General features: G+C 36.0%; 1 protein-coding gene across 3 annotated transcripts in view; it reads left to right on the top strand.

Moving 5' to 3' along the window:
* Nucleotides 1-14,306, top strand: part of RALGPS2 (Ral GEF with PH domain and SH3 binding motif 2) — a 159,291-nt gene that overhangs the window by 78,181 nt on the left and 66,804 nt on the right. For all 3 annotated transcript variants that reach the window (XM_044267335.1, XM_044267334.1, XM_044267333.1), the window contains one exon: nt 4,178-4,304. In XM_044267335.1, the coding sequence (XP_044123270.1) occupies nt 4,178-4,304 (127 nt within the window). The remainder of the gene's footprint in view (nt 1-4,177; nt 4,305-14,306) is intronic.

Raw genomic sequence — 14,306 nt, 5'->3', positions numbered from 1 at the left:
ATTTGACAGAGAGAGATTACAAGTAGGCAGAGAGGCAGGCAGAGAGAGGAGGAGGAAGCAGGCTCCCTGCTGAGCAGAGAGCCCGATGCAGGACTCGATCCCAGGACCCCGAGATCATGACCTGAGCCAAAGGCAGCGGCTTAACCCACTGAGCCACCTGGCGCCCTACATCTAATTAATTCTTTTGTCCATGCTTTTCCTATAGTCTTCCTGAAAGAAGGCTCTATGGTCCCACACCAGATTGAATCCTTTTAATCTGGCTATCGATTATTATGAAAATTCCAAATATAAGTTATTTTTATACATATTATTTTTTTAAGGTTTTATTGATTTGAAAAAAAAAGATTTTATTTATTTGAGAGAGAGAGAGCAAGAGAGAGCATGAGCAGGGGGGGAGGGGCAGAGGGAGAAGGAAAAGCAGACTCCCCACTGAGCAGGGAGCTAGATGCAGGGCTTCATCCCGGGACCTTATGATCTGAGCCCAAGGCAGATGCTTAACCAGCTGAGCCACCTAGGCACCCCCTTTTAATACACACTAGACCATGTCGTTCTTTACCAGAGTTCTGTGTTTCAGATGTGGCAAAATCAGCTGCGTTTCTCCTGATACTGTACCAAAGTTTTGGAATGATTGATTTAAGAAAAAAGGAACAGGTTTACTATTACCCTGCTACATCACATCACCATATTTTCCATATCCAAATACTGTGTTAGGCGGGAGAAGAGGGATGGTTGGCCTTCCAGGTAACAGCAGAGATTTGTGCCTGATCTTGAAAATGCTAATCAAGTATATTGAAGCTGGGCCAAGCAGAAGATTATGCAACTGCTGTTTTAGACCATGGGCTATCTATCTAAAATATGAAAACAAAAGACTTCTTAAAATACTCTGTTTTGAAGAAGGAGGAATACTGCTCAGATGTATTTCTGGGAGAGATTATCTGAAAATAATCTGCATCTTGGAGCCCATGAAAAAATAAATTCCATTGTGAATCCCAGTTGTACTCTTTGTAATACTCTATATAAAAGAGTGTGCATTTGGCATCAGAATTGTCTTTATCTCCAGAACCAGACTGAGACATCCTGAAAAACAGGATGTCTTTGTGGGTGGATGACTGAGAGAGTATTAGTATGTTCTGCTTCTTGCTAATCCTGTGATCAACTTTGACTCTCTTGTCTCCTTATCTCTAAATTAATCTTCAGATTTTCTGTTACCCTTGTACAATTAGATGAGCATTTTATAGGTGGACATATTTTGTATCCTAAAAAATAACATTTTATGACATAAAGTGGAGTTTATTACATCACAATGAAATAGGAACTTCATATATTTAAAGAAAAAAATATTTTTTCCAGAGTCTTTGAAATACTTAAAAACATACTCTGAATTTTTTCATTAATATTTTTAAAATACCCTTTCTTAACTCAAGGATAATTAACATACAGTTTTAACATTAAAATGTTTCAGATGTACAGTATAATGACTCCACAGTTCTATACATTCCTCAGTGCTCATCAAGATAACTGTTCTCTTAATTTCTTCTATTTCACCCATCCATTTCCCCTCTAGCAACCCCTAGTTTGTTCTCTATATTGAAGAGTCTGGTTTTGGTTTTTTAGGGTTTTTGTTTGTTTTGGTCTCTTTTTTCCTTTGTTTATTTGTTTAGTTTCTTAAATTCCACACGTGAGTGAAATCATATGATACTTTGTCTTTCTCTTATTTGCTTTATTTCACTTAGCATTATACTCTCTGGGTCCATCCGTGTTGTTGCAGATGGTAAGAATTCATTTTATTTACACACACACACACACACCACATCTTCTTTATCCATTCATCTATCGAGGAACTTCGGGTTGCTTTCATATTCAACTATTGTAAATATGCTGCAATAAACATGTTTAAGGAGTGCATATATCTTTTCAAATTATTTTTTTCATTTTCATTGGTTTAATGCCCGGTAGTGGAATTACTGGATCGTATGATAATTTGACTGTTAATATTTTTTTATGCTCTTTTTTTAAAATTTTTTATTTTTTATAAACATAATATATTTTAACCCCCTGGGTACAGGTATGCGTATCGCCAGGTTTACACACTTCACAGCACTCACCATAGCACATACCCTCCCCAATTTGACTGTTAATATTTTGAGGAACTTTCATACCATGTTCCACAGTGGCTGCACCAATTTACATTCCCACCAATAGTGCCTGAGGATTCCTTTTTCTCCATATCCTTGCAAACACAAAATACCAGTAGCATCCTTGACAGAACTAGAATAGTCCTTAAATTTGTATAGAACCACAAAAGACCCCAGATAGTCAAAGCATTCTTGAAAAAGAAGAACAAAGCTGGAGGCATCACTATCCCAGATTTCAAGATATACTACAAAGCTGTAGTAATCAAAACAGTATGTTACTGGCACAAAAATAGACAGATAGATAATGGAACAGAAGAGTCCAGAAATAAGCCTGTGCTTGTGTGGTCAATTAATCTATGACAGAGGAGGCAAGAATTTACAGTGGGAAAAAAGATAGTCTCTTCAACAACTGGTATTGGGAAAACTGGACAGCTACATGCAAAAGAATAAAATTGTACCACTTTCTTACACCATAAACAAAAATAAACTCAAAATTAATTAAATGTGAGACGTGAAACCATAAAATTCCTCGAAGAAAATATAGGCAGTTATTTCTTTTGCATCAGCTGTAGGAATACTTTTCTAGATAATGTCTCCTTGGCAAGGGAAACAAATACAAAATTAAATTTTTTGGACTACACCGAAATAAAAGGTTTCTATGCATCACCAAAATAAAAAGACTGTCTATTGAATGGGAGGATATATTTATAAATTATATATCTAAGGAGTTAATATCCAAAATACATAAAGAACTTAACACAACTCAACACCAAAAAAACATCAAATTTGAAAATGGGCAGAGACCTTTCCAAAGAAGACATGCAGATGACCAACATGAAAAGGTGCTCAGCATCACTCTTCATTGGGGAATTGCAAATTAAAACCACAGTGAGGTATCACTTTAACACCTGTCAGAATGGCTAAAATCAAAAACACAAAAAATAACAAGTAGTTAATCCTGTTTTGGGTAATTGACCTTACTTCTCTTTTATTCCCCTAGATTTTCCTCAAAGGACACTCACTGCCAATCTACCCCCATAAGCTTTCTAAAACAGTGCAGTTGATTGTTCATCAACTATGTGAAGTAGCGCTGATCAGCAGGATCAAAGAAGAAGTGTCTTGTTAAAAATCCCAAAGTGTGAATCACAGTTTTATGGTTATTGTTAGGACTAGTGAAGAAAGATTGTTACTGAAACACAAAATTCAGTATTTATCTCTTAATGATTATGCAAGAATAATCTTTATCTTTGAAGAGGCAGGGGACAGTGTATTAAATAAAGTATTTGGACATTTGAGCTGGATATGAATATGTAATTATTTTAACTTAGGAAAGTGATCAACAAAATCGTTCAACCATTTAAAATAGTGAAGGGTGCCTGGGTGACTCAGTTGGTTAAGCGTCTGCCTTCAGCTCCGGTTATGATCCTGGGGTCCTGGGATCAAGCCCTGCATGGCATCAGGCTCCTTGCTCAGCAGGGAGCCTGCTTCTCCCTCTGCCTGCTGCTCCTCCTGCTTGTGCTCTCCTCTCTCTCTCTCAAATAAATAAATACAGTCTTAAAAAATTCAAGAATAAAATAGTGAAGATGAGAAATAATGTATTCTAATTTACTGTTAGTTAATGATTTTGTGTACATACAAAGGATATTATAATTTTTAAATAGTGGTCCCCCCCCGCCCTTTTTTTAAGATTTACGTATTTTTTTTAGAGATGGAGAGCATGAGTGGGAAGAGCACAGGGATAGGAAGAGAAAAATCTCCAGCAGACTGCGCTGAGCACAGAGCCTGATGCAGGGCTTGATCTCATGGTGCTGAGATCACGATCTGAGCTAAAATCTAAGAGCTAGTTGCTTGACTAACTACACCACCCAGGCCCTCTGGGTTTATAATAGACATGTCTGATTTTGTTTTATTTATACACTACCAGAGTATAATTGAAGATGGTATAACTCTGAAATTTAAATTTATAGTAAATACAGCTTCAGTTATTTAATATAATAAAATGGAATTTGGGAATAACTTAGACTTTTCTGTTTATTTTTTAGTTACTAAGTCGAAAAGACAAAACTACCTTTGAAAAATTAGAATATGTAATGAGTAAAGAAGATAATTACAAAAGGCTAAGAGACTATATAAGTAGCTTAAAGATGACGCCTTGCATTCCCTATTTAGGTGAGTAATATCACTGTGTGTTCATTATACCCAGCTGTTCTGTCTTGATTAATCAGTAATTTATATAAAATCCAAGGTACTTTAAAAATGTGTGTATATCCTTTAAAGAAATTACTGCAAGATTGTTAAGTTAAAAAAAGAAATATGTTACCTTGTTACCTGGGATGTATTTTCATATTAAATTAGGTTTTGCCCTTAAGGTTTTTCATAGTATCATTTTTCGTAAAGATGGACCATTGTGGGGGGGAATAACAATACATTTTAGCTCTTTTTGTAATGCTCTTAAAGAATGAAAGTGTGCAGTGAAGTTTAATACCACAAAAACATTTAACATTAACTAAAGAAATTTATCAAAAGGTTTATTGAATTTATTTTCAATATCATGAATATATATATAGTTATTATATGTATATAGTTGGCAGATCTCTTAGGGTAAATTGTGAAAAGCAGTCGTAGTGAATGTTGGTATTGTTGTTTTCCTGGGGAATAAGTTATTTAGCTGTGAAAATTTAGCTAGGTGCTGAGACAACCAAGTATGTATTTTATATATCATTTCACTAAGAATTTATATCCTTATGTGTATTTTACAGTGTTTATAAATTCCAGGAAGTATTTAACCAATAATATTACAAGATTATTTTCAACAAAAAGGAATAGTGCTTTGTTTTCTATTTCAATGAAAAGTCTCAAACTGCCCATTTTAAAATGTATATGTAAATTTGAATATAGAAAATAACTCTGTGTGATAAGATGCTTAGCATATATTAAGATAAATTGGTTTGATCCTGAGCAGAGAGTAATCAAATCATAGAGTTGATTCTTTCTAGTATCTTTTTGTCCTCTCTCTCCATTGTCTTCATGTAATTACTCACACTGGGTTTCACAGTAACTGGTTTTGAAAGTAATTGAAAATCCATTATTTATTTAAATGTCTCAGTGTTATCTTTGAACTCTTTACGATGCCCACAACACAACTAGAAAACAAAGTAGAGACAAGAGGCAATTGATTATACTCTGATTCAGCTGTAATAGACCATCAGTCTTAGTTTTTCAGAGAAAAGTAGAACTCACTAGAACCATGTAGGACATGACAGGATTCCAGTGAAAATGGGCAGTGTTGTGCATTCTGATTGAAGGCAGACTATCCCAAGCATAGCATGGATAATGGCCACTACATACCAGAATACTGTGCTTTTTCTTTGATCAACATTGCAGGGCTATAGTACACATGACTCTTATCAGAGAGGCTCTAAGCTAGACGTTAGGAGAGACTTTATTCATGTGCTTCGCTTTTCACCATGGCCTTGGTTGTGCCCATTCTTGAAAATGTCATTGGCAGTAAGGAGGAAGAGAAGATTTTAAAAAAATCATCAATATCTTCTTACTTTGTAAGAACATAACTTAAAGAACATTAGACTGAGAATCAGCAGCCCTCAATTCCAAAATGACTCTTCTGGACTACTAACATTTTAAGTCATTGAATTGTCTTCTTTGAGCCTTGGTTCTCTTTACCTGGAAATAGCACACGAAGGACCCAAATCATGCTCTTCTTTAGGCTGGATGGGACCATGGTGATTTCTTCTAATTCACTTACTTTATAATTTAGAAAATTAAGGTCCATAAGGTGGAAGGCATGGCTTATAGTTGTAAAACCAAGTTCTTGATTGATCTGCATTCTGAAGTCTTGATTGTCATCTTTCCAACTGTACCTGTTAAGTTCTCATTCCAAAATTGACTGAGTCTATGATTTTGTTTCTCATTGAAATGTTTTCCTCAAATTCTGCAATTTGTATCTTTTAGAAAAGGAAATTAAGGTTCTTTTTTGTTGAAAATAAGCAAATGAATATAAATCTTGGTACCATAATGTCTAGGTCAGGAGTTTGCTTTACATTTTTCCACAGCAGAGACTTTGGTACAGAATTTGAAATTGTCTATGCATGTGCATATATTTTTGCCCTGTCATGCACATAGAGAGAAAAGAAAGAGAAGGGAGCAAACCACCAGTGTGACTGGATTTTAGGGGGAACTGGGAAGGTTGTTTTCTTTCAGAGAGTATACTTCTTTCTCCCAGCTTTGGTACCAGCAACAAACACAGTGATTATTCCTGTGAGTTAAAGCTAATGAGACAAATAATTGAGGTGCAGAAGTTGATTTGGAGAAAATATTAGAACCATTATCTTGCCTGTATCTTCAGTTTGGTCTCCAGTGATTGACTCCTCCTCTTTTCACTTCACTTCCATTTTCTATGTTCTCATGCTCCAGACTCTTCCTTCTCACCATTACCATGTAATTCTCCTTCACTTTATACCTAAGCTATTAAAAAGTACCCTATTCCGGGGTGCCTGGGTGGCTCAGTGGGTTAAGCTTCTGCCTTTGGCTCAGGTCATGATCTCGGGGTCCTGGGATCAAGCCCCGTATCGGGCTCTTTGCTCAGTGGGGAGCCTGCTTCCCCCTCTCTGCCTACTTGTGATGTCTCTATCAAATAAATAAAATCTTCCAAAAAAAAAAAAGGTACTCTATTCCTTTCTCTTTTTCTTGCTATGTTCCCAGTAGGGCCACCATTGATTTCCTAGTTGAAATGTTTGATAGGTATTTCTCAAGCCTCATATTAATTTTGTGAGGTTGATAGCAGATACTTCTTGAAATTTTCCAGTAGTAGCAACCATTCTCTTGGTTTACCTTCTACATTTCTGTCTTTTGTTATATTGACTCCTATTTCTCGGTTTTTCTTACATCTATTCTTCTAAAAGTCTCAGGCCACTGCTTTTATTTATGCTGTACTCCCTGGAGTGGTCTCATTGAGACTTCTGTAATTCACCCAGTGACTCCCAAACCTAGCCTAGCAATTCTGGCACATCCAGCTGTCTGGCAATTACCAGTGCCTAGAAGCATTTTAGATAATCAAATACCGACTGAATGAGATCTCTATAGGTAACTAATTCAGCATGTATAGGAGTGACTTCGTCATCCTTCCTCCTTCCTCTAAACCTGTCTTATCTCCTCACTTAGTCTACCAGTGAGGTGGTATGGCATTATATACCACTCCATGGCACTGAAAACCTAGGGGTTTTACTGGAATTCTTCTCTAATTCTCATGTTGCCTAATGAAATGAGATTGATGTTTCTAAGAGTTATCCAAGAATTAGAAACCAAAAGTGGAAAAAACAACAAGGAACTGAAGTTAAAATAGAGAACGTACTCTTTAGCATCTACTTAATTTTATGTGTTGGTAGTCTCCATGTGATGTTCATCCCTTTGCTTTGTAAATAAACATCTGAGACGGTGAGATAATTGTGGAACATTTGGCAATATAAACTTTTGGTAGATGGGAAAAAGGAAAACTTAATGTTTGTTAGGTAAGTTATTATGACTAAGTTTGTTTCCATCTTGAAAATAATCCTTTTAATGTAGAGGCAGTTTGTGGTACAGCAGACCTTGAGATTAAATGTATTCCATCTTTCAAACCATACATACTTTTTCTAAGAAAATAAGAGACATTTTCAATTTATACAGTTTTTTGACTACTTGATTTAATATTTAGGCAACTGGTTTGTTTTTTCATTGCTGATCTTTAATACTGGAGTGTTGTAAAGAATGAAGACTAAACAACAGCTTATGTCTTGTTAATATTTGCTTTTTTCATATTTTATTCTAATTTAAAATTAATGACTGTGGTTTTTATATTTAAGTTGTCTTGTTTTCAGAATCCTTTACTACTCTTAGGAAACTAGGCTCAGTGCAGTTGCCCAAAGGTCAACGTTTACAAGATGCTGTTGGATAGGACACAACTTGCCCTAAAAGGACACCTGGGTAGCTCACTCAGTTAAGCCTCTGCCTTTGGCTCAGGCCATGATCCCAGGGTCCTGGGATCGAGCCCCGGATTGGGTTCCCTACTCAGCGGGGAGACCTGCTTCTCCCTCTCCCTCTGCCTGCTGCTCCTCCTGCTTGTACACTCGCTTCCTCTCCCTCTCTCAAATAAATAAATAAATAAAATCTTAAGGGGAAAAAAAAAATTGCCCTAAAGATGTTGGAAAGATGGTACTCATTATGCATGCTGGTAGCTCCTATTTAACTATCCCTCCTCAGTATACAGAATTTGCATAATGCTACCCTTTATCTGTTATGTTGCAAAGGTTCTTATGGAAAGAGTGTATCAACAGAAAGAATCTGTAGTTCACAGAGAAGAGGTAAAGGCAAATCATGTTTGTTGATGAGAGGGGATCCAAACTTAATGATGTTGTTGCTTCGAAGCATTATGACCAAAACCAACCATTCTTAGAGAAGCTTTAAAAAGGAGGTGGCAGTTTATATGCTGAGAAAACTCTTATTTTGATATTGCCAAATTTATCTACAATTCAATATGGATTAAATTATAAGAAGTTAAAATATTTTCTTGGCTTTCAACTCATCATCCCTTGAAAAATTGTCTCTTCTGTTGGTTTGCATTCAAGGTAAAAATTAGTCAGCCTGGACAATATAGTGAAAAATTCTTAGAATAAGGATGCAGTATTTCTGGAGAGGAATAGTTTGGCAAATCTCAAGGAAAAAATTGTTTTATATGAGAATTATTGCTTTAAATCTGAAAATTATTAACAGCACTCATTTGTTCTTGTCATTGGATAAAAATCTTAAGGGGCTTATTGAAGAATTTGGTGTGGGACGTTTTGCTTTGCTGGAGAGAAAAATGTAGAATGTTGTGCAAAAATGAAAATTTTAGTTGTATGAAACATAAATATTCTTTCGTGTGCATATCCTAGCCTCATTTCTACTTTATTTGTGTAGTTTGAGGAAGACCGTAGCTTAACAAGCTTAGGATGTTTTCTGGGAAAGAAAGCAAGCAGAAATAAAACAATAGAAATAATTATTGTGGTTAATTTATTGCTTTTGCTCAAGTAGAAGCAAAGAAGGTTCTGTAAAATCTCCTACCTTTCTGTATACATCAGAATGTTGTTTTGATGTGTCTAGGTGTGACTCCTCTTACTCTTGTAAGATTGCCTCTCCGCGTCACACACAGTTACTTTTTGATTTGTTTGATTTTCATAATAGACTTTTTTTTTTTTTTTGAGAAAAGAAAAGCTATCCTTATAATCTTCTGTAATGTAGTGTCCCCTCCATTCTTGAATCTCAAAAGCATCATTTTATTTTGTGTTTCACTCATCTTTCTCTCCTTTGGCAGTATAAGTTCTTATCTCTTGGTTCAGGGCTTTATCTTTAGCATTTAGAACAAAAAGTATGCACTTATTTATTGGTTGAATTAATGATCCCTTCCGGGCCCTTGTCATTGTTCTAGTAATTTTATTTGTTTTAAATACAAAAGATTTATTTATGAGGCAGTTTTGTTTATCAGCTTCCTACCCACCCCAGTTTTCTTTCAGTATATGGACCGGGCAGCCAGTCTCTGCTCAGCATTATGTATGTATGGTGCCACAAAATGAACTTTGTCCCCACCCTTATGGAATTTAACATCTCTTTAATACCAGAGGCTTAGATTGCATCATTAACTTGTGAAAAATCGCTCCTCTGTTCTTTGTCGTGGAAGTAGTACATTTCATTGCCAGGCCTTGTTAGCAGTGTCCTCTTTTGCACCTAATGAAGTGTTTAGAGAAAGCATGCCTAAACTTACAATGATTTTCTGATTTTATCTGATCCTCTTTTATTTTTCAGTGGTTTTCACCTGCCTTGATCTCTTAATATGATACAGTTCTTTTTTTTTTTTTAAGCATTTTTTTAAAGATTTTTTTTAATTTATTTGACAGATTACAAGTAGGCAAAGAGGCAGGCAGAGAGAGAGAGAGGGGGAAGCAGGCTCCCCGCTGAGCAGAGAGCCTGATGCGGGGCTGGATCCCAGAACCCTGAGATCATGACCTGAGCTGAAGACAAAGGCCTTAACCCACTGAGCCACCCAGGCACCCTGTGATACAGTTCTTTATTTTACTTTATTTTTTTTTAATTCTTTTAAAGATTTTATTTATTTACTTGTGTCAGAGAGAGAGAGCACAAGCAGGGCAAGTGGCTGTCAGGTGGAGAGGGAGAAGCAGGCTCCCCACTGAGCAGGGAGCCCAATGTGGGACTCGATCCCAAGACTGGGATCATGACCTGAGCCGAAGGCAGACACTTAGCTGACTGAGCCATCCAGGCACCCCTATTTCATTTTAGTTGTAGAAATTTCTGCTAACTTGTGTACAAATATTTTTCAAAAATACTAGGTTTTTATTCACATTTTTATTCAGATAATTTTTATAAAATCCAAAGCTGTCTGCAGCTCTGTGGAAATTAATGAGTTTTCCCCTTCTCCTTTGGTAGAGTTTTACTTGCTTAAATGTATAAAAGGCTCTAACACTGGGTCTCAAAAATGTCTAATGGTCAAAAAATGTCACTGGCTTTTGGTATTTTAAGACTTTTATTCCCTTTTCCTTTCTTTGATTTGATTTGCACTGTGGAGTACTTTACCTCCTTCTTCTCACTGGATTATATATTGTATTCTGAAACAGCAATAAAGCATGTTCACTTTCTTTTGAATCCCGAGAATGAGTTCTAACCAAATGGCAGCTAGCCCCAGCTTTTTCTTCAGCCAAAATTACATCTGCATTTTCCATTACCTCACTTCCATGCTTTTTGCCCTCATTCTTTTTTATATATTTAAAATTCCTCTAACATTCTTTAATGGTAATTTTCTGAGGTTTACTTTAGATCACTTGAGAACTTGTGATATAAAAAGGCTGGGGCTAGGGTTACATTAACTTCTTTACCCTGTTCATAGTCTTTCTTTAAGAGCTTTTGTCTTAAAAAATAAATAATGTGTAGCAGCTATACAGATCTACATTTTAATTGTAAGCAGAATCAGAGTCGCCCAGTTCCAGCAGCTTTGCTGGTGGCATTTCTGGTTGTTGATGTTTCAGTAATTGCAGCAAAAACATTTTACAATTTTTTTGAGCAAACCTTAATGGGAAAAGAACAATAAAAATCTTAGTAACTGACATTTATTTAGTACTTAATTTTGTGTGCCCAACTCTGTTTTACATAAATTATCTAATTCTTAACAATTTTATGAGGTAAGTGATATTATCATTATTCATATTTTACAAGCGAAGAAACAGAAGGGAGGTTAAACTGACTTGCTATAAAGATACGCATTATAACTATTTCGCTTATAGTTCAAAGAAAGTATTAGGGCATAATATTAGTATTTGGGGAATTTGTATTGAAATTAAAATTTTGAGTTTGTCAGTCTTTCCTGTAATCATCTATAAAATTACAACTTAATAACTATTAACCCCACTGATAAAATTAAGTGAACTTATTTTTAAATGGCTTTAGGGGATGAGGGGGAAGGGACTTGGCATTGTACGTACCATCATTCTTTTCTAACTTGGTTATCTTTCACAGACACTAACTTATTATTAAGTATATAAAAATCATATTAGTACAGGTTTATAAGTAATTTTGAACATTTTCATAATTTCAGAAGTTTTTATACACTTACTATATTATTACCAGTAGGAGTCCTAAGAAATAAAACACTAGAAGAATTGGCACTCTCGGGGCGCCTGGGTGACTCAGTCGGTTAAGCCTCTGCCTTGAGCTCAGGTCATAATCCCAGGGTCCTGGGATGGAGCCCGATATCGGGCTCCCCACTCAGCAGGGAGTTTGTTTCTCCCTCCCCCTGCTCATGCTTGCGCTTGCTTGCTGGCTGTCTCTGAAATAAATAAATAAAGTTAAAAAATAAAAAAGTTACTAGCACTCTTATGTCATGACTCATAGAGTCAAGTGAGCACTAGACTGAAAATTTGCTTGTTATTCTCTACCAGGTTTGGAGACTTGAGGATAGGTTTATTTGTAGATACCTACTGAATTTTAAGGCATTGTCTAATGTTAGCATTATTCAAAATTGGAAGTTTTTAAAGTCTGTGTCAGAGATGTCAAGCTTCCTAGACATTGATGGTATCTCCATTGAGTACAGAATAGCATCTAAATCATTCTTAGGATAAGTTTCGTTTCATTTGTTGAAAATAACTGAAGGGGTGGGGAGTGGGAGGTTAGGGGAGCTTGGTGGTGGGTATTATGGAGGACACGTATTGCATGGAGCACTGGGTGTGGTGCATATGAATTCTGTTACACTAAAAGTAAATAAATACATAAATAAACAAATAATAAAAATAACTGAATCCTTTTGTAAGCCAGTTCCAAGATTACAGTTCCGTCATATCGAAGGTAGGGCAACCATGTCTTTATTCCTAGGTAACATGCAAAGTAGCTAGCTATTGGATACAAGTGACATATTTAATCTCTCAGAAGATCCTCATTTGGCTGAAATTCCTACCATGAATATCATCCTTTCCTTAGTTTTTCTTTATCTTTTCTTACAGTCTGGTTTCTTCACTAATTGCCCTAATAGCATGACATAGCTCTGTTAGGTTTGCAAATGAAGATCATGGATCAAAGTAATTTTATGTCTGAAAACTTGGGTAGTATTTCTTTTTAACACATTTGTTGATCACCTGCTCTATGCAAGGCACCATGGTAAGTGTGCAGAAAATATATAGATGAATAGTAATAATCTGAAAGCCAAAGTCTACAGTCTTTACATTTTACCACATATACTACCTCATGTGATTTTTGTAGTAACCACATAAGCTAGGTACCGTTCATATCCTCATTTTCTAGATAAGAAAGTAGAGTATAAAAAGCACCCAAGGTAGCACAGCTAGGAAATTGATAGAATTAGGCTACAAATCCAAGCAGTACTGACTTTAGAACCTACCCTTAGCTGTCATACAACTCTGGTGCTTATTCCCTGCTCTCCAGGAACTGCAGAACAGAGCTATATCATGTCTGCAAAGGAGAAACAGACTGGGCCTAGTGGCCAAGACAGTTCAGCATTCAGACCAGTTTTCTAGTTTGTGGACTTCAAATCATTCTAGTTTAAGTAATATAATCCTCCTTTTCTGTGAAAATTCTGTAAGGCTTGCCCTTGATCGGGTTTTGGATGTTTAAGTGAAATGCTATGGGTCTGTCAATAAATGGAATATCCTAGAAAATTTTTACTAAGATTTGATACAACTAGATGCCTAATTTGTGCCAGAAATCTTTTTTTAAATATATATTTTTTAAATTTATTTATTTGAGAGAGAGAGAGCACAAGCAGAGAGGAGGGGCAGAGAGAAAGGGAGGAACAGGCTCATTGATGAGCAGGGAACCCAATTTGGCTCTCTGTGCCAGGATCCTGGGATCATGTCCTAAGCTGAAGGCAGACGCTTAATTGACCGAGTCATTTGGGGGCCCCATCCCAGAAGTCTTACACCAGATTTTTTGTTTTTGTTCTGGGGGTGGTAGGAGGGACTTCAAAACCATTTGAAGATGACCATTAAGTAAAACAAAGAATAAAAATACTATAAGGTTTTGATGTTCTCTTAACCTTCTTTCACCAGAATTTTAATTTTAACATGTGACAGAAAAAATACTGGTCATGTTGGTTGGCTTGAATTGTTTAAATGGTCATCTTCAGTTCTGATTGGGTTTTCTTTTTGCTTGAACAAAAGTCATGAGATTTCTCTAAATTTTTAGTTCACGAATGAAATAAAGAAAGGTCATCTGTAAGCAATGAACATGTTTCTGGAAGGAAATTATTCCAGAAGATTAGTAATAAAGTTGTTATATCCAAAGATGAATAAATATCTCTCTCACACACACACACACACACATACACACACACACACACACACACACCATAAAATGGAATTAGCGAATTGGACTAGCCAAACCCCTGTGGATTCTGCTCTGAAGCCATTGAATCTCAGTATTGGGAAAATATCTAACAGTTCCTTGAAATTTTATTAGTCCCACCCATGCGTATGCAGTAATGGCTTATAAAGCTCTACAAGCTTTCTAACTTTGGAGTAGCAGATTTGGGGGTAGGGCGAGGAAGAAAATTAATAAGCTTATAGTTATAATTCAGATATGAAAACCTTTAGCTTATTAAATTTTTGTAATACCAGTATTTTG

This window comes from Neovison vison, chromosome 10, assembly GCF_020171115.1.
Source record: "Neovison vison isolate M4711 chromosome 10, ASM_NN_V1, whole genome shotgun sequence".
NCBI classification, from domain to species: domain Eukaryota; kingdom Metazoa; phylum Chordata; class Mammalia; order Carnivora; family Mustelidae; genus Neogale; species Neogale vison.
Note: the sequence above shows the minus strand (reverse complement) of the source record. Positions and strands in the feature narration are given on the sequence as shown.